This window comes from Elgaria multicarinata, chromosome 7, assembly GCF_023053635.1.
Source record: "Elgaria multicarinata webbii isolate HBS135686 ecotype San Diego chromosome 7, rElgMul1.1.pri, whole genome shotgun sequence".
NCBI classification, from domain to species: domain Eukaryota; kingdom Metazoa; phylum Chordata; class Lepidosauria; order Squamata; family Anguidae; genus Elgaria; species Elgaria multicarinata.
Window position 1 is genome coordinate 3,794,418 of NC_086177.1, and position 22,877 is coordinate 3,817,294.

The 22,877-nt window shown below is 42.1% G+C and overlaps 3 protein-coding genes across 3 annotated transcripts in view; 1 reads left to right on the top strand and 2 right to left on the bottom strand.

Annotated features, from left to right (window-relative positions):
• Nucleotides 1-6,374: 6,374 nt before the first annotated feature.
• SLC35A4 (solute carrier family 35 member A4) lies at nucleotides 6,375-7,641 on the bottom strand. Its single transcript, XM_063130120.1, has one exon. The coding sequence runs from the start codon at nucleotides 7,371-7,373 to the stop codon at nucleotides 6,375-6,377; it is 999 nt and encodes a 332-aa protein (XP_062986190.1). The 5' UTR covers nucleotides 7,374-7,641.
• A 90-nt stretch (nucleotides 7,642-7,731) lies between these two features.
• On the bottom strand, nucleotides 7,732-10,686 carry LOC134401309 (SLC35A4 upstream open reading frame protein). The gene is made up of 3 exons (XM_063130121.1): nucleotides 10,640-10,686; nucleotides 8,938-9,036; nucleotides 7,732-8,157 (listed from the first exon to the last, which is right to left on the bottom strand). The coding sequence occupies exons 1-3, from the start codon at nucleotides 10,652-10,654 to the stop codon at nucleotides 7,960-7,962; spliced, it is 312 nt and encodes a 103-aa protein (XP_062986191.1). The 5' UTR covers nucleotides 10,655-10,686; the 3' UTR covers nucleotides 7,732-7,959.
• A 6,247-nt stretch (nucleotides 10,687-16,933) lies between these two features.
• Nucleotides 16,934-22,877, top strand: part of APBB3 (amyloid beta precursor protein binding family B member 3) — a 39,140-nt gene continuing 33,196 nt past the window's right edge. The window contains exon 1 of the mRNA XM_063130122.1: nucleotides 16,934-17,029. Within this exon, the coding sequence (XP_062986192.1) occupies nucleotides 16,981-17,029 (49 nt within the window). The 5' untranslated portion in view covers nucleotides 16,934-16,980. The remainder of the gene's footprint in view (nucleotides 17,030-22,877) is intronic.

Here is a 22,877-nt window from a genome sequence, read left to right on the forward strand (position 1 = left end):
AAAATTAAGATGAAAACGAGTATACAAATTTAAAAATTCTAAAACACAAAACATACACACACAAAGCATTAAAAACCATTAAAAAACTAAACATGTGGGTGATTAAGATGTGCCACCATATGCCTGGGCAAAGAGGAAAGTCTTAACCTGCCGCCGGAAAGATAGCAGTGTTGGTGCCAGGTGAGCCTCATCAGGGAGATCGTTCCATAGTCTGGGGGCCACCACTGAAAAGGCCCTGTCCCTTGGTGCCACACTCTGAGCCTCTCTCGGAGTAGGCACCCAGAGGACCTTAGATGTTGAACGTAGTGACCGGGTATATTCACGGCGGGAGAGGCGTGCCGTGCCGTGCCGTCAGGTATTGTGGTCCCAAGCCGTGTAAGGCTTTATAGGTCAAAACCAGCACCTTGAATTGGGCTCGGAAACATACAGGCAGCCAGTGCAAGTGGACCAGAGCAGGTGTTATATGGTCGAACCTTCTAGTTCCTGAAATCAATCTGGCCGCTGCATTTTGCATGAGCTGCAGCTTCCGAACCGTCTTCAAAGGCAGCCCTATGTAGAGTGCATTGCAGTAATCTAACTTGGAGGTTACCAGAGCATGGACAACTGAAGCCAGGTTATCCCTGTCCGGATAGGGGCACAGCTGGGCCACCAACCGGAGTTTGTAGAAGGCACTCCATGCCACTGAGGTCACCTGACCCTCAAGTGACAATGATGGGTCTAAAAGAACCCCCAAGCTACGAACCTGCTCCTTTAGGGTGAGTGCAATCCCATCCAGAACCGGTAGAACACCCCCTATCCTGTCAGCGGAGTCACCTACTAACAGCATCTCAGTCTTGTCTGGATTGAGTTTCAGTTTATTAGCCCTCATCCAGTCCATTGCCGCAGCCAGGCACCGGTTCAACACATCCACAGACTCTCCTGCTGAAGATGTAGATGGACCTTTTGGATGCTGTTCACAGGTCCTCTTCATTCCTAGTCTTCCACTGCTGTGTAAAAATATTTTGTTGGGCTGGGATAGGTTAATTAACCTGTTGTGTCTTCTTTATGGTGGTTTTATTTTTCTCTGCACTTAAGGTATTCTGTTATTGATTTTATTGTATTTCATGGCTTTTGTGCATAATTGACGTGACATCCATTTGGATATTTACTTCACACAGAAAAGTGATAAATAAATATGAATGTATGATTCATTATGGTCTGATTTATCAAGACCAATAAGAAATAAATATGAAACTTTCTTACACTTAGACCATTTGCCCATCTAGCCCAGTATTGCCATCTCTGACTAGCAGGAGTCCTATAAAAGCCTGCGGACACATTCCTTGAAGGGAGTGAAGAAAGGATGGAACACTTTTTTCCCTACTAGACTATGATACTTAAGTCCTCCATAAGTTTAAAAAAAGAAAGAATTAAAAATGGCTTTAGGAGCATTTAAGAATACGTCCAAGCAGCAGTCATAGCAGAGGCATGGCTGCCCAGCAAAAGAGAGAAATGCATTTGCATTTGGGCTTGTTACGGAAGGCTCCTTCTTACAAACAGCAGATGACGACTTCTCTCCTAGAGTCCAAGTAACAACCGTGATGATTAAATATTTCTTAAAATGCATTCGTACACAGTCCAGACATTTCATCCATTTGTGAGGACTAGACGTTATATCCAATACTAGTCCTACTTAGAGTAGACCCATTGAAATAAATGGGACTTAAGTCATGGCTGTTAGAGATTTGTGGCATAGAATGTCACACTGATCACATTTTGATCCATTTTCTCATGCTAAATTGACACAATGGGAAAATCCAGATTTAGAAATTGGTACAAAAATGTTTTTGTGGTGGACGTGGACGGATAAAGGTGATTTTTACCTTGGATCTACTGATGGCTGATAAGCTTTTGTCATTCTCTGTCTTGCAGGCTAAATATGATTTGCCAACTACAGCTAAATGTCAATACTTGCAAATGCAACTTTTGTTAGTGTCCAGATTTCGTCCTGCTGCTTTTACAGCTTCAGTGTTGCCCTTGCTATTGGAAGTACTTTTTGAGGTCGATTAGGCAAATTGACCTATGATCCAGCTTAATAAACACTTATTAGTGAATAAATAGGATACCTTGCCGCCTATAATTCATTCATCTATGGAACTCACGTTGCATCTTATTTAGCAAAAACTTTTGTTTCATGTCCATTGGATGCCACGTCTCTTTAATAAGGGTTTGTCCAAGTTGGCTAATTGTTGGAGATGTAACACAGCTCATGCTTCTTTGAAGGACATGTTTTGACAATGCCCAGTTGTTGCCTTTTTTGGGGAGGAGGTCATTATATGGATTCATTTGGTATTGAAACACTCAATATTTACTAATGTACATGCTCTTTTAAATGCTCTACCTGCTTCCTGAATGTTAACACACAGCCAGTGCAAATACATTATCCGTGCCCTTCTGATAGCTAAAGACTTACAGTGTTGAAAGGATGAAGCTCACCTCTTATAACGAAATGGGTGAAGACTTCACAACGCTTTCAACGTTTGAACAGGTGGTGTATATGCAAGTTCATATTTGGATGCATATTTGCTCTGCTTTCATTGTTTATGTATAGTTCATAGAAACCTCTATTTTCATTGAACACACGCACACACTTCATATGTATGCATTGAAATTAATATATTCAAATCCATGTAGCCACATCTGTTCCCTTTTTCCTTGAAATTTTATAATAAAATTAAGTTTAAAAATATATTCCTACACATACTCTAGACATTTAATTTTCTTGTGAGAACTAGGGTTTATAGCCAATGCTACTTATACTTTGAATAGACCAATTGAAATGAATGGGATTTAAGACAGTTATGACTATCTTATGTGCCATACATTTCAATGAGTCTAATCAAAGTCGGAATAGCAGTGGATACTCTACACCTGTGATGAAGTTCTGGCTCTATGTCAATTTGTGCAGGCTTCACCAAGCAAGGGATATTAACAGATTGTAAATAATGCAAGTTAAGAAGTAGAAGAGATTGGGTAGTTAGCTGCAGGGCTATAATTATCCTTTACTACTGTAAGGTCAAGAGAAACAATAGTGCAACCACTATCAACCACAAGCAATCATACTGCCCAACCTTCCCCTAGGGCTGCCAAAATGGTGAAGTACATGGGAGCAGGTGGCTGCCCTTACAACACCAGAAATGCAACTCAGGGGGATAAGTAGAATGGTTGGAGACATGAGACACTATCTAGCATGACTCCATTCACCCAGGTAGCTGAGACCATACTTAAGTTTCAACTGAAAACAGGTTTCTAGAAGATACCTAAAGCACAATCTCCAGCTACAGTTACTCTACTAAGCATGTGGTGGGTGTGTTTTATAACTGTTTACCTACTCTTTAAAAGGATCTTGCTGCTACTAGTTTTCTCATTATTCTGAACTGCCCCAAGGACACTTGCCAGTTGCACAGTATATAAATATACTATGACTAGCTGTACCCGGTGTAACATACGCCGTTGTAGCATATCTTAAAGTTTATTAATTAAATACCATTGCGGGGGCGCGGGCTGCTTGGAGGCTGCCGATACAGCGCCGTCTGGCAGACCTGGGGGGCAGGGAGGTTGGGGGGAGGGGGAGCAGGTGTCCCCCTATCCCCAGGGTTCCTGTCAGCCTTGGGCCGGCTGCCCACCCACCCAGCTCGCATGAGATTAGGCTGGGACCTCGGCTCGCAGCAGGAGAGCGGCCTCCCACCTAGCCACCAAGGGCCCTGGCCGTGCCTCGCTCACACTCCAGACCGTGGAGCTGCCCCCTTCGTGGGGGGGGGGGAGCAAAGAGGCAGAAAGGGGGTAGGATTACCTTGGAAAGCCCAGAGGAGTCAGGCAAGGGGCTTAGCAACCTGTATCAGCTGATGTTACATGTTGCTGTTGCTTAGCAACCTGTATCAGCTGAAGCCTTTACGGAAACATACCTAAGCGTTTTATATATATATATATATATATATATATATATATAATTAAACATTTCCTAAGTTGATCTGTGAAGTTGATGGTGGAATCCTTGGGTCAGGTTCACAGGTCCAGGTTAGAAAGAATTGTGTGACTAATCTCTCCACAAAGTCTCTACATGAAGGTGTTCTGATGAATACTTTCTACCCAGTGTTGCGTTCAAAGTAGTGTTGCATATTCCAATATTTTCAATTATTTCCTTTGCAACAAACGAACAAAAGAACAACAACCTTGAAAACAAAATTTTAATTTCTTATTCCAGCTTGGACACTATTTGGTGCATTGAATTGATACTAGTTGTACTTGACTATATACAAATCCAGATACAATCCCATCACTGATTGATCAAAACGTTGTAATAATGACCTAGAAGAGATAGGACAGTCCTCTGCACACTGAGGTGCAAGAACTGCAAAGACCAATTGTAACAAAAAAACTTGTGTAGCCACAGCTTTAATCTAAGCTGCTGCCCAATGTTAGCACAGAAGGTGCATAAGAGATTGGGTCATTATCCTATTCGGTTAAGTTTGTAAGTGATGACAGTGCTGCAGATAAAACACAAGGAGCTTCCAGATGAGGATTTATTGCACTGTGGTACTGCCTCAGTCACAAAATTTTATGGAGAATCCAGACATTGTCCAACTCATGACCCTCCCACATTTTCCCACTTCTGTCTTTACTGTTACCATAGAAAATTCATTAAGAAAGAAAAGACAACAGCTGCACAATGCCTTCTAATTGATAACACTAGAAGCCCTCTGTCTGGAAGCACCCCAAGACATCTAACAGCAAGAGGCACATACAACACCTCTGAACAAATGAACTGGTAGCAGCTGGAGTATAGAGTAAGATGTATCACATTATTTGTTGCAGGAATATATGGAACAGGAAGACTTGACTGGGTGGCAGAAGAAATGCTAATGTCAGAGTCTGACTGAACACTTTAACAATGAAGGAACAACATAGCTTGAGATGGAATTGGGTTGATTGGCAATTGAGGAAATGATGGATTGCATAGTATTCCCAATGTCCAGGAGCCCAATTCAGATTAAAACAATTCTAAGCTTTGCAAGGAAAAGCAGGCATATATATTAAAATGGCTGGGACCTATTATTGCATAACCAGACAAGGCTACAAATTCAGATCCAAAACTGAAGGTTAAACCTTTCCAGGAAAAAGTAAAGCAATAGGGAAAAACTAGCTCTGATTCTCTTGGAGTGTTTTGAAAAATTGCTGTGAATTGGCTGGGAGCATTGTAATCCTTCAGGAGCAGACAACACTTAAGAGCAAAAGCATAATTTTCAAAAGGCACTTTGTCATCTGTGACATTTATCAGTCCATTGGGTTAGAACAGAAGCTCTGGAGGAAGAGAATGGAAAAAGCAACACATTCCCTGCAGATAATGGATAGTAGCTAATTTTATTCAAATGGGCCACTTTTGAATCAACACTGAGAAATTAAAGAAATACTGATATACAGAGCTCCCCACATCCCCCAGGCTTAGAGATGGAAGCCTGGGAGACAAAGATTTGAGTGCTGCTCATCAAGAAAGCACAACTAATTCCTCCCCTCTGAAGACTCAGACTAACCTTATCATCAGAGAGACAGCATGGTGTGAGGAAATAGAAGATCGCTACATAGGAGCCCGCTTCCCTGTTACTATTGTAACAAGTTCTACAAAACATTGTTAGCAAACGAGAAAATGGAATTTTTTACCTCTTGTGTGGTAGAACCGGCTTTATACAGAACACAGGCAATGCACTACACCCCTCTTCCTCACTTCCCCCTAACCACACAACTCTCTAGCCCATCATTCACAATGATGACAGGAAAGTGGGCTCCAATATAGCAATCTGCTTCCTTATCTGGTCTTAATTAGCTAATATGTTTTTGTTTGTATTTTTACACTTTTTATGGTTTTAAATTTTGAATATGTGTTTTTAATGTTTACTGTTTTAAACTTTTGTAAACCGCCCAGAAAGCTTTGGCTATGGGGCAGTATTATTATTATTATTATTATTATTATTATTATTATTATTATTATTATTATTCAGGTTTAACCTGAAGCCCAGTCAAAATGGTTCTTTTGAGCTGAAACATGAAATTATCCCCAAAGGCAGCCTTCCCCAACCTGGTGCCCTCCAGATGTTTTCGCCAACAATGCTAAGTATTCATGATGATTGTTCTTGTTGGCTGGGGCTAATGGGAGTTGAGGTCAAAAACATTTGGAAGGCACCATCTTGGGGAAGCCTGCCTTAGGCCATTCACAAGCAAATGAAGTGAAGTTAAAGGAAGATCAATATAAAACATACACATATCTCTTTGTGATCACAGATATTAGGCAGAGTTGCTTCGATAACAGTGAGTTCTCCTAAGAGACAGAGGTATGGAAGCTATTTGACTCCATAATACAAGTAAACAGCCAAGCCAATCAGCAGTACAGAAAGGGAAAAAAAAGGGGTGAGTTGCACACTAAATAAATGGACAGAGAGAAGAGCATTAACCATTATGGAACAGGAGATCACAAAAAGCCTAGTGATATTAGTACTGTGTTTCATGACTACAGACATTATGAGGCCATTCAGGGCTTGGCTTACAATAACTAACAGCACCCAAAATGAGAAACCCTCCAGGAACACAGCTGTTGAGCTGGTTGACAGATGGATGATCCCATTTAGCAGAACACCAAAAAAGTAAAGAAACAAATTTTGGAGGTTAAGAGGCAGATCCTGGGTTTTCAAAACAACTTCAGTATAGACAGCTGAAAGTCCTGAGATCAGACAATACAGAAGGATCAGCAATAGGCCAATAGGAGTGATGTACAGCTGCATGTCAGAGGCAGGCACATGCTGTGGGTCCTGTAGGCCTCCATATGTATAGAATGCTCCAGCAGCTGTCAGCAGGAAAAGGGCTAGCCACTTGCGAAGAGTCAGTCTTTGGTGCAAGAAGATGCTGAAAAGGAGAGCGGTGCTGCCAATTTTTAAGTTACTAAGTACCTGGTAGGTACTAGGATCCATGAACAGCTGCAAATGAACCACCAAGTTGTTGTTAGCTGCATAGAGCAATGCTGAGAGTGCAAAGGGAGCAGCATGATACCAGGACACAGAGATACTTAGTTGTTTCCAGTCCCAGATTAGCAAGCAGACTAAGGAGGACACTAACTTTGTTAACTCAATCAAAACAACCACAGATGAGGCACTGAATGGGATCTGGCCATTTTCTTTACTAAGAGTCAAGAGTGGAGCATGGGAGCCATAGATAACAACAGACAGGATCAGCATCAGCCCCCACAGGACTTTCCTAAGTACCACAGCAGCAGGGCTGACCAGGATGCCAATAGCACTAGTGTTGTCAAATAACATTTCTGTGATGGGTGGAGACAAGGAAAGCATGTTTCTTTCGATAGGGGAAGAGAAAAGATGGGTTTCCAATTTTTTAAAAAATCTACATCATCTTTATGGAGAGACACATTACACATTTAATGAATCAGAGCAAGAAGACAGCAACAGTCACTGTAAGATTCGCATGTCAGTATATTTATGCACGATTAGGGGGAAAATAATATTTCAAATGTGAAACATTTGTCACGATTTCTGAGCAGGGATATGTGGTAGGTTTCAAAGTCTAAAGCAGGCAAACATGATGACCTAATAGCTGCCCTCACTCCATTAGAATGAGAATGCTAACACAGAAAAACAAACAAAACCACAGCTCTCCAAGCTGATATTCTGAAAGTATCCAAGCCCCAGCATGGTTGAAGCAGCAATCGCAACTTTAATGGTAGAATGACTGAAAAAATTCTAATCAGACCTGCTGAAATGGCATACTCATGCCACATAAAACATGTTTCCACTGAATATGAATGCTGAAGGCGGTGTTGGAGAATTCAGACATTTATGTAGGGTTGAAATTGTTTAGAAATTCTAAGATGAGAAGAGAGGTTTCCTGGAGTGCAACCACTGCATGAGGGATGATCTTCTAGTCTGGTCCTTTCCTAAATGAGTTGAAGTAGTCTTTGACAGTCTTTTCAACATTAGGAACAGCATAGGTTTGAGCGGCATACACCCCAGTACAAGTCCCCACCAAAAATCCCAATACTGCTGAAGATCTGAGTTTGGCTACAACATACCCAGCAAGGAATCCTTTGAGAAATGGAGAGGCCAGCAAAGAACCTTCCTGTAGAAAAAGTACAAACAGGGAGATGAAACAGCCATCTGAACACAACAAAAATTTAAACTGATACAAGTTTTTATGGTTGATCCATTTTCCCTAATATGCTGGATTATAATTTGAGGCTGGTATAATCTTATCTTCAAATGAGGAAACACATAACAGTCTTTGCATTTCCAGATGTAGCACATTAAATAAATAAAATACTTCCTTGGAGATATTGTTATGCTACACTCTTATAAGTTATTGGGAAGGTTTTATCAAACAAACTGAGCTGGTTCACATGTCATGGTAAATTAGAATTTCTAAGAATTTTGGCTTACTGTGAACAATTTAATTTGTTGTTTGATCGCTCATTTGGTTCTTCCTTCAACAGGAGCAGCTAAATAAACCAAGAAACCTCTGTCCATTATTTGTTTAGTGTTACATCCAAACTTGGATTCCTGGCTTGCTACTTGAACAACCTAGAATCATAAGACAAGGTTTGTTTTTGACTTGGGATTCTGGATTGCTTGGAGAGCAACAAGCCAGGAAATCCTGGTTTGGACATAATATGAAAGAATGGAGGTTGACTGATTTGTTGAGCTGCTTCTGCTGGCAGGAAGAGCCAAGTAGGAGAGACTGAGCAATGTACACCACCCCACTTGCTCATTCATAATAAGCAAGCATTCCCAGCAGTTCTGGCTTATTGTGATGTGTGAACCAGGCAACTAGTATTGATTTTTGAGAGACAGATACAGTTATGACAGAATTCTAAAGATATGAATGAAGCAGCTCTTCTTTTACCTGTCCAACTTCAGCCTGTACCTCATTTTCAACTCTTCGTTTCAAACTTTCCAACTGATCCTTCAAAAAAGCAAGATCTTTCAGCTTTGGCAGAGAGTCCTATACATTGGGGGAAAAAATGCATATTCCAAATTGCATGCAAACATGCATTTAGTATATTTGTTACAGAAAGCAAAGACTTAAGCATTGAAGCAGTCCCACAATTCTAATGTTATGCCTAATATCCAGGGATAGTGCTCCATCAGTCGGTCTGTCACTGCCATATGGTTATGCATAATACTGCACTTTTAAGGATTTTAATCTTTGTGCACTGCCCAGAGAGCTTCGATTATTGGGTGATATACAAACATAATAAATGAAATGAATGCTGCTGCATCAGAGGGATACTTCAGGCATTTTTTAACTCTGTTTTCTGTCCCAAGACTTAACACCAGTGAGTTCTGTACATTGGCATATGACAATTTAGTCTAATGCTGTTCAAGTGTTGGAGATGGAATTCACTAGTGGATTAACTTTCTAGTGTTGATTTTTGATACCAGTGATGACCTAAATCTATGAAAAGCTGTCACAGTTGCATCTTTGAACTAATTAATCTTTTCCTAACTTGCTGCCATTGGTTCTCGCTAGAAAAATAAAAGGTTACATAGGGATAGCTATTCTAGTCTGTATAGGATACTGACATACTTATTTTGATTTCATTTTTGGGCAGCTAGAATATTCCAGAGAAAAGATAACATTTTGTTTTATCACCTCCCAATATAATCCTGAGTTACAAAAGCAGGAGTATATGAACGTACAAGTAGATTTTTTAACTTTGCGTTTTTACTTAACCCATTTCTAACCTATCCTATCATTCAACTTGGACCAAAATGGCAGCTTACAAATATAAAATATGTTACCAAATTGTCATAAAATGTACAAAATTGTAACAGTAGTGTCAGTTAAAGCCAAAGTAAAAAATACATGCAGAAGCTTCACCCCCAAAGACAAGAGTGTTCACTTCCTGTCTAAAGGCCAAAGGGGGGCTTGCTTGCATCTTCCACAAAGATTACAATACTTAAATGTTCCTTGTGGCCCAAAGGCATCCAATTATTAACTTTATGGTTGAGTAGGGGTTTGAATACAGGCCTTCCACAATCAAAGACTTACACTCCAGTTTTGAAATTGTTGTCAACATTTTCATTCTCCTATTTTAACAGTCTATAAATAAATTTTAACTTGGTGTTTTAAATTTGTAATTTTGCATTGCTGCTGTTTTTATCTGGTTGAGCTTTTATATTGTATTTTATATTATGGTTTTATACTGTTGTTTTACACTTTGGTTTTAATTTTTGTGAACCACTCACAGAGTTCCGGCTATTGGGCGGTATAGAAATGTAATAAATAAATAAATATTATTTTGACAGGGGGGCTCCATCACTGCGACCCTAACCAAGGGCTCTGACGACATGGGGCTTATATTCTTCCTATATTTGGCCAGTGCACGGCTAAAATTAGAGCGGCCAAGTAAGTCCTATTACTCCTAAGTAACGTGGCACAAAAGCCCCCCAAACGCCGTGCTCCCTCCCGCTGGCCTCAAGCGTTCCCAAAGCAGCTGCAGGCCTCCCTTCTCCGGCCTGAAGAGGCCCATGAGAAGACGGAGAGCTGAATTACGCGCAGAGCCGCCAGCTCAGGGCCTTCAACACCCCCCACCAGCCCTTACCTTGTCGTCCGCCATCTTACTCGTCAAAATTTACTCAGCTTCCATTTACACATGCGCAGAACAAGGTACAACCCCCGTTTTGGAGTCAGCTGTTGACTCAATCATGGACAGACTGACACAAAGGGCTGAATTTCTGGTTATTTCATATGAACTCCCCACCCACCCACTTTTCTTTCCCTGAGCCTGACGTGAGAGCTCCCAAAAGAAATGAATGGGAAAATCCAGTATTTTAACGTAGCTGTAACTGAGCAGCAGTGTTAGGGCGGCCCTATGGAAAGGAGGACGGGGCTCCTGTATCTTTAACAATTGTATTGAAAAGGGAATTTTAGCAGGTGTCATTTGTATATATGGGGAAGCTGGTGAAATTCCCTCTTCATCACAACAGTTAAAGCTGCAGGTGCCCTGCCCTCTTTTAAATCTGGTCACTCTAGTATAGCTCCTGCAGCTTTAACTGTTGCGATGAAGAGGGAATTTCACCAGGTTCCCCATATATACAAAGGACACCTGCTGAAATTCCCTTTTCTATGCCACTGTTAAAGATACAGGAGCCCTCAGTGTATGCAGCGCTAAACAAAAGGTGGCAGAAAAGACAGGACCTCACGCTCTTTTTAATCCAGCTCTTATTTGGTATGAAATGCGACGGCATGCAAGTCAATGGGATCACAATTCCGGAGCGTCTAAGCGCTGGGTTTAGATAGCCGGGGGTTGAGGGGGGAGGGGATTTGATCCGCAGCGTGTGGTATGGCTTTTGGGGGCTGGGGGGTGGAAATCCGGAGCAGCCTCAGCTCCACCTTTATCCTACAATATTAGCAGTGGTCTACATTGCAAGGTTGTCGTGAGCCACGATCCCAGCCATGGCTTCTCCCACCTGCAATATAAGGATAACAACGGACTATATTGATAAAGCTTATTTTAAATGTTTTAAAATAATAAAGATTAATATTTTCATATGAAATAAGTTCTAAATACGAAAGAACATGAACTACTGTCTTTGCTTTTCTTTAGAGGGAAACACACTGGTGCCGTTACAGCTATATTACCATTCTGAATTTACTTATAGGGGAAGATTTTACTTCCGGTGGAGAATGTAAATCCGGAAATTACTTATACACACAATGGGATGAGTTACTCTATCATTTTCATATCTCCTTGGATTCAGCAGCGCCTGCGACCTACGGAATTTCCCTGCCTCGGCTGCAGGTAGAGCACGTGGTTATTGACGTCACGTTTGCGTGGTGCCGGGTTGGGCGCGTCTCCGCTTTGCCAAATGCTGCTGAGATCGAGGGAGCTGCAGCCGTCGCCATCTTTGTTGTGGGTCTCCGGTTCCGAGGTCGGCTCGCTGACAGCCCCGCATAGTTCTCTCCTCCAGTTTTGCCCTGCCTAGACGGGAGGAAATTCCGTTACTGAGACGCGGGCGTTTTTTTTGAACGTGAGGAACACTCATAGGAAACAATCTGCAGGTAGCGCAGCCTAGTTCTTATAAAAACAAAGTGGATTCCTGCATTGAGCAGAGGGTTGGATTCGATGGCCTTCTAGGTCCCTTCCAACTCTGCTATTCTATGATTCTAAAGGAAGGGTCTTCAAAGCCAGAGGGATGTTTCAACGAAATTAAAACACACACAAACAAAAAAGAAACACTACAAACTACTACACCACACATACATCTAGTAAAATAAACACAATACATAAGGCTATATTTCATTTAAAGCGATCTTCATGTCAGACAGCAAACGTCCGTTGTTTCTATATTGCCAGGTATGAATTTCATAAAAGCTAATGTATATATATCAAAGGCAAAGGTACAGGTTATATATAAAACCCACAAACAAATAAATCATCCTTTTGCTGTTCTTGTATGTACTCAATAAAACGTTTCCAGTCCAATACATATGAGGCTATTGTTCTTTCATTTACTAGTGCCGTTAATTTCGCCATCTCCGCCAATTCCATCACCTTGAGGAGCCATTTTAATCGATTTATTTCTTAATGCACAATAAATCTGGTAGTTTTTCAAGAGTGTTCTTTTTCGGGACGGTGTAAAAGCTAGAACGGAACTTAATGGGCTGGAACGACCCCTTTATATTAAAGAACAATTTGCCAAAACCAGTGGCATGTGTTAGAAACACTCGAGAACAATATTTTAGCTCTCAAACCCATGCAATATTATATCCCTATTAACCCCATCACTCCCAAAACAACATCCGGAACAGAATAGATGGCCCGGAATGGCCACTTCCAAATGAGGGAATTCAACCAAACCCACCAGTCACATGTAACTCCATGGCAGGGATGCAATAAGCACCAAAACTTCCATGAAAACCACATTTCAATACTTGTTCTGGGCCATAGTCCATATTGTGCAAAACTGGCTGGAACGGCAGCTTCCAACCGAGCCAACTCAACCAAACTCACCACTTACACATTACTCAGTGGGACAGATATTATAAACCACAAAACTCTAGGAAACCATGTTCCGATACCTGTTCTGGACCATAATCCATATTTTGCAAAACAGGCTGGAACAGCAACTTCCAAGTGACCCAACTCAAACAAATTCAAGTCACCCACTAAATCAAGGGACTGATGCAGTAAGCCACAAAACATCCTTAGAAACCACGTTCTGATACTTATTGTGGGCCATAGTCCATATTGTGCAAAGCAGGCCAGAACAACAGCTTCCAAGTGAGGTAAGTCAACCAAACTCACCAGTCACACATTACTAGATGGGAAAAATATAATAACCTCCAAAACTTCCATGAAAGCTGTATTCTGATACCTGTTAAGGGCCATAGTTCATATTCTGCAAAATAAGCCAGAAAAGCAAATTTTGGGTGAACAAAATTAAGCACAAACTATTGTGGGGAAATAGCCCAGGATGGCAACTTCTGTGTGAGTGAAGGCAATCAAATAAACCATTTTGATTGTACTAAATGGAACAGTTAATAAACTTTCACAGAATCCAGAGCGAAGATCTGTAAAGACAGTTTCCTACAGAAGCCCATAGTTGTGGTGTGGTGTGGTGCTTAAAATATCAGACTAGGATTGGGGGGACCTATTCAGTTATGAAGCTTGTAGTGACATGTTCCCATTCACAGCTTACAACATTTGGGGAAGACCATTATACTTAATCATGAATTTCAGGGAGGGAGGTGGGATATAAGTGTTCTGCCAAAAAAGCCTAGGTCAAAGGGGTAGAAAAAGATCTTTAATGCAATGAAAGAACTCAGCTCCTTCTTCAGTGTTCTTTGTTTGAATTCAATGGATATAATTTACTCCTATACTAGCACAATTAGGGCTAATCCATATCTATCATGAGGGCTAGTAGGGTTCCACATAACTGCTATTTGCATAATGAGAAATGATCTCTTTGGACTGAATAGCTCCTTTATGCTAATTGCAGTTGCAGGGCCCAGATCCAGACTGGGATCACACCAGGAGATGAAGCGTTAATGCCCCCATTTCACAATCTTGATAGGTAGCACACACACCCCATCCAAACATGGAATTTATTTTTAAAAGCCATCCAAACATGGAATTTATTTTTAAAAGCCAATCACACAATTGTTAATTGCATTTGGTGTCTTGTCTAGTTTAGCCTTGTGTGGAGGGAGCTAGGTGGACCAATTGTTTGATTCAGTATTCATTTCTCACAACACTTTGGACATTTGAATATACCACAAGGAGTTTGATTTATCTCAAGGCAAGAGAGATGGGTGCCAGTCCTCACATGCTCCCTGGCACAGAACCATGGTGTCCTTGGGTTTCTTGCACTAATCACCCCATTAAGCACAAGGACCAAGATGAAGTGTAATACTGTTATATGCTGAAGACAAGAACTGGATTGTAGAGAATGTTCCTTTTGGTGAATTTCTAGAAACAGGAGTATTGAATATGTTAATTACTCTCTGATTTATTTGCTTCTTTATTCTCTGCTGCTGTCTCTGAATTAAACCTGGCTGTGGGAGAAGTGATTTGTGGTTGAGAAGTTCAGGGATCATGAGCGCTCCATCACACCTACTTTTTTATCCTGTTTTCATCCGTGGTTTCCCCCTCCATTTCCTTAGTGAGTCAAGCACTGGACACTTTCACGTCTGTGCCTTGTTGTGCTATTTCAGTTCATGTATCTTTTCACCTGAAGGACTACTTCGCCAGTGAAATCTCCCACCCACCCCTATGTTCTCCTTTTCTCTGCAGTTACTTTTTATTTTTTAAAAAAAATTTATTTCTGCCAAATTCAATAGTACAGCAGCCTGAAACTGCACCATTATGGTAAAACAACAAACTATACTTTCCACAAAGAACATATTAAACAAACTACAAGGAAAGGAGGCCATTTGTAGGAAGCAGGAGGGAGCGCATGGGCTGAGACTGTTGCTGCTCCTTGGCTTGGGAAAGGTTTACAGGTGGGGAGGAGTGAAGGTTCATCTTGCTGATTTCAAAGAGTGGGCAGATGAACAATCATTTTAACTAATTTCTTTTGTAAAGGTAGTCAGGTCCCCTCCTTTGCTCCAAGGTAAGCAAAATGTGTACATCTGCATAATATTTAAAGATAAAGAGATCAAACTTGGCATGGTGATAGCTCTTAAGGAGGGCTTTAGCCATGCCAAGTTTGAATCAGATCTGTTCATCCCTTGATTTTAAGGATTTTTTAAATGGAAATTAACAAAAATGCTTACATCTGTGTAATTTTTAAAGCTAAAGTGTTCAAGCTTGGCACAGTGATAGCTCTTAATATGAGCTTTAGCCATGCCAAGTTTGAATAAGATCTGTTCATCCCTTGATTTTTAAGGATTTTTTAAATTCCCCCCTGCTTAAACCCTTTTCCTGATCGTCCACCATTGCAAAAGTCCACCTGTTTAAAATTGTGAAGGATCTAGTTTCTTTTTCTTTGATCATGCGAAGCTATGCATCTCCAGTTCATAAAATAGAGATCTGCTGTTCCCTTACTCGAGTAAATCCCATTAATTTCAACTGCATTTACATCCAAGTCATACTAAAATCTGATGCATGCTTATGTTTGAGTAAACCCCATTGAACAGAGCGTTGGTGCTTATTGCATCTCTGCCATGGAGTTACGTGTGACTGGTGGGTTTGGTTGATTTCACTCATTTGGAAATGGCTGTTCCGGGCCATCCATTCTGTTCAGGATGTTGTTTTGGGAGTTATGGGGTTAATACTGATATAATATTGCAAGGATTTAGTCCTAAAATATTGTTCTCAAGTATTTCTAACACATGCCATTGTTTTTGGCATTTTTTGTTTTTTTAATATAAAGAGGTTGATCTGGCCCATTCAGTTCTGGCTTTTACACCGTCCCTTTTTTTCCCTGTAAAAGAATGGCACAGCGGCCTCTCTGAAATTGTCTAGATGCTATATCTACATAATGGCTCCCAATGTATTCTGATGGTGGTTCCAGACGGAGGGCTGCTTGCACTACAGTTACTTTGTACAGTTATTTTGTCTTTTCTTTCTTAGTGGATTTTCCATGGTAAGAGAAAAGATGGAAGAAGTGGGAAAACAGGAGAGTTATGAGCGGACAATGTCATCTGGAACTCACACTCAATCCCACAGACCTGTAAAATTCCATGAACAAAGCAAGGCAATGCTGTGATAAAAGCCCTCAGAGTGAAGGCCGCTCAGTCATAACGCAACTTCTCACTAACACACACACACACACACACCAAAATAGGCCATTTATGAACACTGCTCACTTCTGAGAACCATTCCTCCTAGAAGTGTGAACAGGTGTGCTCAGTGGTTGAACTGCAGTAGGGGTTGCAGGCTGGCACATTTTTGTGACAGTCATATCAGTGTTAAGGCAATATTTGTTCCACAAAGAGGCATTCTTTTTAGAGCTGTACTCTGATATTTCCAAGGTTCAGGTTATGAGTGCCATTGCTTATGTAACCAAAATGGCCCCATCCGTGCAAAACTGGGAGATATCAACAGGCGTGGAGGCTCTTGGATGCAGCCGGTCCTATGCATGTTTACTCGGAAGTGTCCCAGTGGCTCCACGTGCTCTTGGGCTGCAAATCCTTGGAAATACAGATCCCACTGAACTCGAGGAGGCCCGGGCTGCACGAGGAGCCCGGCGTCCCGGCTTGAGGCGCCCCGCCCTCCTCGGAGCCTTTCTCTTCTCTTTCCTCCTCCTCCTCCTCCTGCTGCCTGGTCTCAGCCCCGCCTCCACGCGTTGCTCCGCCCGCCCGCGCACGCCAAGCCCTCCCCCCCCCCGCCTTCTGGAGCCGGCCTCTGGCAGTGGCACAGTGTCTCTGCCGCCTGCCCTCCCTCCCTCCCTGCCTGCCGGGACTGCGCGACTCCTCGCCCCTCGACCGCGCGGAGCCATGCTAGGCAAGGACTATATGCTGGCCATCATCCTGGTCAACTGCGACGGTGAGCGCAGCAGGCGGAGGGCCGGGCGGCGGTGGGGGGAGCGTGCGCGGCCCCGTCCAGGCGTGCCGGCAGCGGCTGCACCAAGTGGGATAAAGTGGGGGCTGCGCAAGGTTCGTGGCCGGGCCGGGGCTCAGGAGAGCGATGGCCTGGGCAGAGCAGGGCGCGTGTCCCAGGGACACGGGCGGCGGGTGTGCGTCTCCCTTCCCAGCAGCAGCACGACCGTGTCTGGGCCACCGCCTCGCGTTGCGCCCGCTTCCTACTCGCACTCGCGCTGGGACAGGGCTCTTGGTTCTTTGCGGTTCGTTCTGCTCCAGCCGGGAGCTGATTGAGGTGCGGGAGAGAGGATGGGGCGGCAGGGCTGCGGCTCGCTTTGGCCAGAGTGTGTCTGTGTGTGTTGGGGGGCACGGAGGGGGCGTCCCTATGGTGTCCCAGTCTACGCATCCCCAATACTGTTTCCTCTTGGGGAGAAAAACAAGTTCAGAAGAGAGAGATTTTGAGTGGCAAAAGGACGGTAAGGACAGGGTTCTCGGCCCCTTTCCTCTAAACACGCGCCCCCTTCCGATGCTACACTTGTTCTGCAGCCACCCGCAACTGCGCTTTACCGTTAAAGAGAGCCCGGGGCAGTGGTGGGGGACGGGACCGCAGTCTAGGAACTCTGCTTGACGTGTGCTTCTGCCGCCGTCTTCCCCCCGCCGGTCTCCAAGCAGCTTTCCATGGTGCTGAAGGGACGGTGCAGCTGCTACAGCCATGTTCCCAGGGCAACTCGGGTCGAGTTCTTCACTCTCCCTTTTGGGTTCCTCAACATTACAAGCTCAGGAGTACAAGGCACTGTCCACAGCTGAAACCATCGAACCACTGTCCCTGATTTCACCAAACTTTCTAGTGTTTTTGCTTATGCAGAGTAGAAAGGCTAGCCTGGGATAGCTGCAGCGTACAGGTTCCACCACCAGTCTAAATGCAGCTGAATGGAAATAAGTCCGACCAATTTCAATGGAATTTATTCCCATATAGATACGCTTCGGATCTCAGTCTAATCGCCCAGGTTGGCCAAGCTCTGTATTTGTAGGGCCACTTGATTCTCCAGATAGGGGCCCAGGGATTGGAACGGTTTTGTTGCACAAATGGACCCAGGCTCCATAATAAAGTCATCAACATTTAGCAAGGAGGACTTTGTGGTAATGGAGCATGTCTGTTCAGACAAGCACCACAAATACATATATACATTTAGGCATTATGTATGAAGTCTAAAAGAGGCATATGCTAAATATCTCTGTTCCTTTTGACTTTTTTTTTTTTAGTATTTAGTATTTTATTTTTCCTTGCATGTAAAACAGTAAAATTGCTCCAGGGGCCAGATCCAGCCCAAAGACTGCCAGTTGCCGTCCTTATAATAGGCCAATCCTAAACATGTGTCTACCATTGAATTCAGTGCCTTCCTAGTAAATATACTTAGTATTGCAGCTTATGCATACATTCATGAAAACATGTCTCATTGAAATCAATGGGACATACTCCCAAGTAAATATGCATTAGATTGTGCTGCATTTTGTGAATTCTGTGGAAGCTTTGGCTCATGGAGTATGGCTGACTCAAAGAATTGAGCCTCATAGTTCTGTATTAATCTGTCCACAGAATCCCAGTAATCTTAGCTTTTGTTTGTGAAAAGGATTGAGTTTCTCTTAACTCTCCATGGACATTTTATTAAAATATTTATTTATTGCATTTTTCTACCGTCCAATAGCCAAAGCTCCCTGGGTGGTTCACAAAAATAAAACCATTCAAAGTATAAAACTAACAGCGTAAAAACATGATATACAATACAATATAAAAGCACAACCAGGATAAAATCAGCAGCAGTCCAGAAATACATATTTAAAATACATCATTGACTTAAGAGTCAATGATGCAAGCAGAAACGTTTCCCCTCAGCTGTGGGAGAATTGGTGACATTATTGGGAGGGATTGTTTGAAGAGGCCACCGTTACAGGACAGGGACTAATGGGGTTGTTTCCCCTGATAATTAAAATGTTTCTCATTGGATCTGTCCAACTGACAGTAGTCTATGTTTGCTGTATGGCCCTGGACAAATTATGGCTCATCTCTGCCTCTGTTTCTCCACCTGTGAACCTGGTGGTAGGATGTTCACTTCTACAAAAGTATCATATGAACTATGTATTAAATGTCTTGTTAAGAGGCATGAACATTGATTGCTGTACTCCACTGTCTCAGTAACCTGGGAGGATCATACAAACCTCTCAGCTGTTCACATGTGGTTTGTTTCTTTGTCTATCTATCTATCTATCTATCTATCTATCTATCTAGAAAACATGTATGCCATCCCTAGTTAAATACTGACATGGTAGCTCACACATGAAATAAAATATAAAAATACAAATACAAATACCTTAATTAAAATTCATAGAAGCAATGACCAAATGATAAAATGCAGCAGAGTACATAATTAAAATGAGCTATAAAATATGCTGGGAAACCTGGGCAAAAAGGAAATGCCTTTGCTTAGTGCCAGCTGAACCTCTCTCTTTGGTTGCTAGCTGCCTAACTTCATTTAACTTGGGGGTGGGGGGGCACTATTATTTGGTGATTCAGCCTGAGTGTTTGGGAGGACTGGACTGGACTGAGAATGTGCCATGTGGCCTCTGCTGAAGCTTGTTCTAGCCAGATTAATTCCATCTGTGAAAGCTGCATTTCCTTGATTAAATTCTCAAAGTTGGCACAAGTGTAATAGCTCATTGGCTTGCATAAGTGGGGAGGAGGAAGGTTAGGAAGTTATTTCTCTACTGTGCAATTTAGTGATGGGATTTCAGCAATGGACTCCTTAGTGGGAAAGTAGAATTGGTATTGGCTATTTCATAAGTAATTGTGAGAATTGATGCGGACTCCCAGCAGCCAACAAATCTGAATGTTGAGAGTGCACACAGAATTAAGGCTATTCTTTTCCTATGATTTTGTGGGCCAGTTCACAGACAGCCCAGTGTGTGTGGCGATACACTTTAATGTGAACAGGGTTCTCTGCTTTTGTTTGTATTAGAAGGACTTTAAGCAGGGCCTGCTTTTATAACCATTTACACATGTGGACTCTGGTCCACACTAATGATTCTACACATAGTTTATTTATTTATTACATTTTATACCTCCCAATAGCCGAAGCTCTCTGGGCAGTTCACAAAAATTAAAACCATGGAAAGCATAATAAAACACAACCAACAGTCTAAAAACACAAATACAAAATACAATATAAAAAGCACAACCAGGATAAAACCACACAGCAGAAATTGATATAGAAATTAAGAAATTTCTAGAAATGCAGAAATTAAACTTAACTTAAATTTAAGTTAAAATGCGGAATTAAAACAGCAAAGTTTAAATTTAAGTTAAATTAGGTGTTAAAATACTGAGAAAATAAAAAGGTCTTCAGCTGGCAATGGAAGGAGTTCAGTGTAGGTGCCAGGCAGACCTCTCCGGAGAGCTCATTCCACAGCCGGGGTGCCACAGCGGAGGAAGCCCTCCTCCTAGTAGCCACCTGCCTCACTTTCTTTGTGAGGATGGGGAAGCCTAAAGCCTGGACTTGTGTCCTATGACATCTACATCTACATGGTAGGTCTCTCTGAGAATGTGCAAAGAGTTCGACATGGAATCTGGGACATAGATTCCTGTGAATCCATACAAAATCAGCATTGCTAGCCTTCGTGGTTGTGTGGTTGTGTTTGAAAGATGTGTAGTAGTTTCACATCTGAATTTTCCAGAGATACATGCCCCTGTATTGCCCCAAAATGTCATGTAATGCTTCTTTACATTTAAAGTCAGTTCTGGTTTTACATTTACCCATATATCATTGCATTGCATTGCCAAAAAACAAACAAAACAATGCTAATAAGATTAAAATTAGCTGAAAATAACCAAATATTTGATTCAAATGAGATATAAAATTAGAGCAAATGCATTCAAAAGAAGACCATTTTTATGAATGTAATCCACTTACACAATTTGACTTTTCTGGGTATAAAATTTGCATTTTGAGCATAATTTAAGGTGAGTTCTCAAGGTGCACCTGGATTTCCAGGTGCAGAATTAATCTTGTTTCAGCTCAGATCGTCAGCCTTCTTCTTAAGGGCACCAGGATGCCAGGATTTGTTGTGATGTTCTTTTGAAAAGTGTAACTCTTATTGTGTCAAGTAATTCTATGAAATTCAGAAAGGGGAAATGCTGCCTTGCTATTTGGTATCAGTGGGTGCTCCCTTCCAGTCCCCAGACATCACAATAGATAAAATTAAAACCCACAGCTACCTTACTGATGGCTTTTTGCTTCTCAAAGAGAAACAGTGCCTGCCTTCAGAGGGATTGTGTCATTATCCAAAACTCTTCCTTTTTGATTCTTCTGAACTTCAGACTACTCCAACACTGACTTCTGCTTCTCTGCAGAGGACATTAGTGCTGGGCTGATAACATAAGCAAAAGTACCAATGCCAGCTCCTTCTTATGTCCTTTTACTAGCCAGTTAGAAACTGGAAGCTCCCCCCACTGTGATGCCAACAATGAAAGAGGTAGGGATGGAGTAGCATTTATGGCATTAGGATGTCAACAGGCCACATTGGACAGTGGGGGTTGGGCAAGATAATCCTTTTCCTTTGCAAAATGTGAATTTCACCAAATTCTGAATGGCAGGTACTGTTCACAATATGAACAGATAGGAGAGGTGACTGAGATACACCTAGGAGCTGTTACAATGAACCACCATGCATTAATTCTCTCACTGGGCTCTGAGATGCTTGCCAGCCATCATTTCAAGTATGTAAGCCATGGCGGGGCACAAATATGCCCCAGCACAGCTTGCATTTTCAAAGTGGTGACTAGAGGTATCTCAGAGCCCTTCAGGTGAATTAACTCATGGTGGCTTACCATGCTTTGTGAACCAGGTAAACCCTGAGCTCACTTTGGCTGAAAGAGGATGTCAGCTCATTGACTGAGCTATATGCTCAGTTAGTATGAGTTTCATGACAGGACTCTATATTGAGCAAATTAAAATCAGAACATTTCTTTTTCAGGAAAACATGCTTGCTCCTTCTTCAGTTTCTGGGATTGTGGTAACAACTTCTGGAGAGGTAGCCCATTAGACTATTGAAGCAAAAGCAACATAGAACTGCCCAGAGAGCTTCGGCTATTGGGCGGTATAAAAATGTAATAAAATAAAATAATAAAATAATAGAGCCTTGGAGCACCTTGAAGACTAATACGTTTAGTATGGCATAAGTTATCATGGACTACAGTCCACTTCATCAGAAACATGGACTATTATCCTGAGTAAGTTGGCAAGTATATACATAAGCGCAGAAGATTTTGGTGTGAAGTCAACAAACCTTCATTCTAATTTTGGGTTAATAAATTGGGAGCTAATTTGATGAATCCAGTGAAGCCTGTTGGCGCAGAAGATCTTTTCTATTGACTTCCCAAGCTAAGTTGTTGCTCTGCTTCTGCATACTGATTAGTCATTAAAATTGTCTGCATTTTGTTCTGGCAGAATAATGCATGGTTGCTGCTACTTGGAGGTGATTTTATCTCCTTCCTCATAGCAACAGCCTCAACAGGTCAAGAGGTTCTCATCCAACGGCTTACCACACCGGAATTACTTTGTGGGGTAGAGAGAAAATTGTCCACCTTGCTACCTGGAGAATGCTCACATGGAGAGTAATTTCAAATGCCCTGCATATGGTGGTCATCCATACATACTATCTTTAGTCTCCTGCTAAACTTCTAGCACAGGGTCATCAAAGAGGTTTGTGTGTGTGGCAGGAAGTGGTTCAATCAGGGTTTCTTTGCTTTGATCTCTGTG

Coding starts and splice junctions, on each gene's coding strand:
- SLC35A4 (XM_063130120.1), bottom strand. CDS start 7,373: ATGCTTTCCTTGTCTCCACCCATCACAGAAATGTTATTTGACAACACT.
- LOC134401309 (XM_063130121.1), bottom strand. Junction 8,158..8,937: donor TACAGGCTGAAGTTGGACAG/GTAAAAGAAGAG, acceptor CTTTTTCTACAG/GAAGGTTCTTTGCTGGCCTC.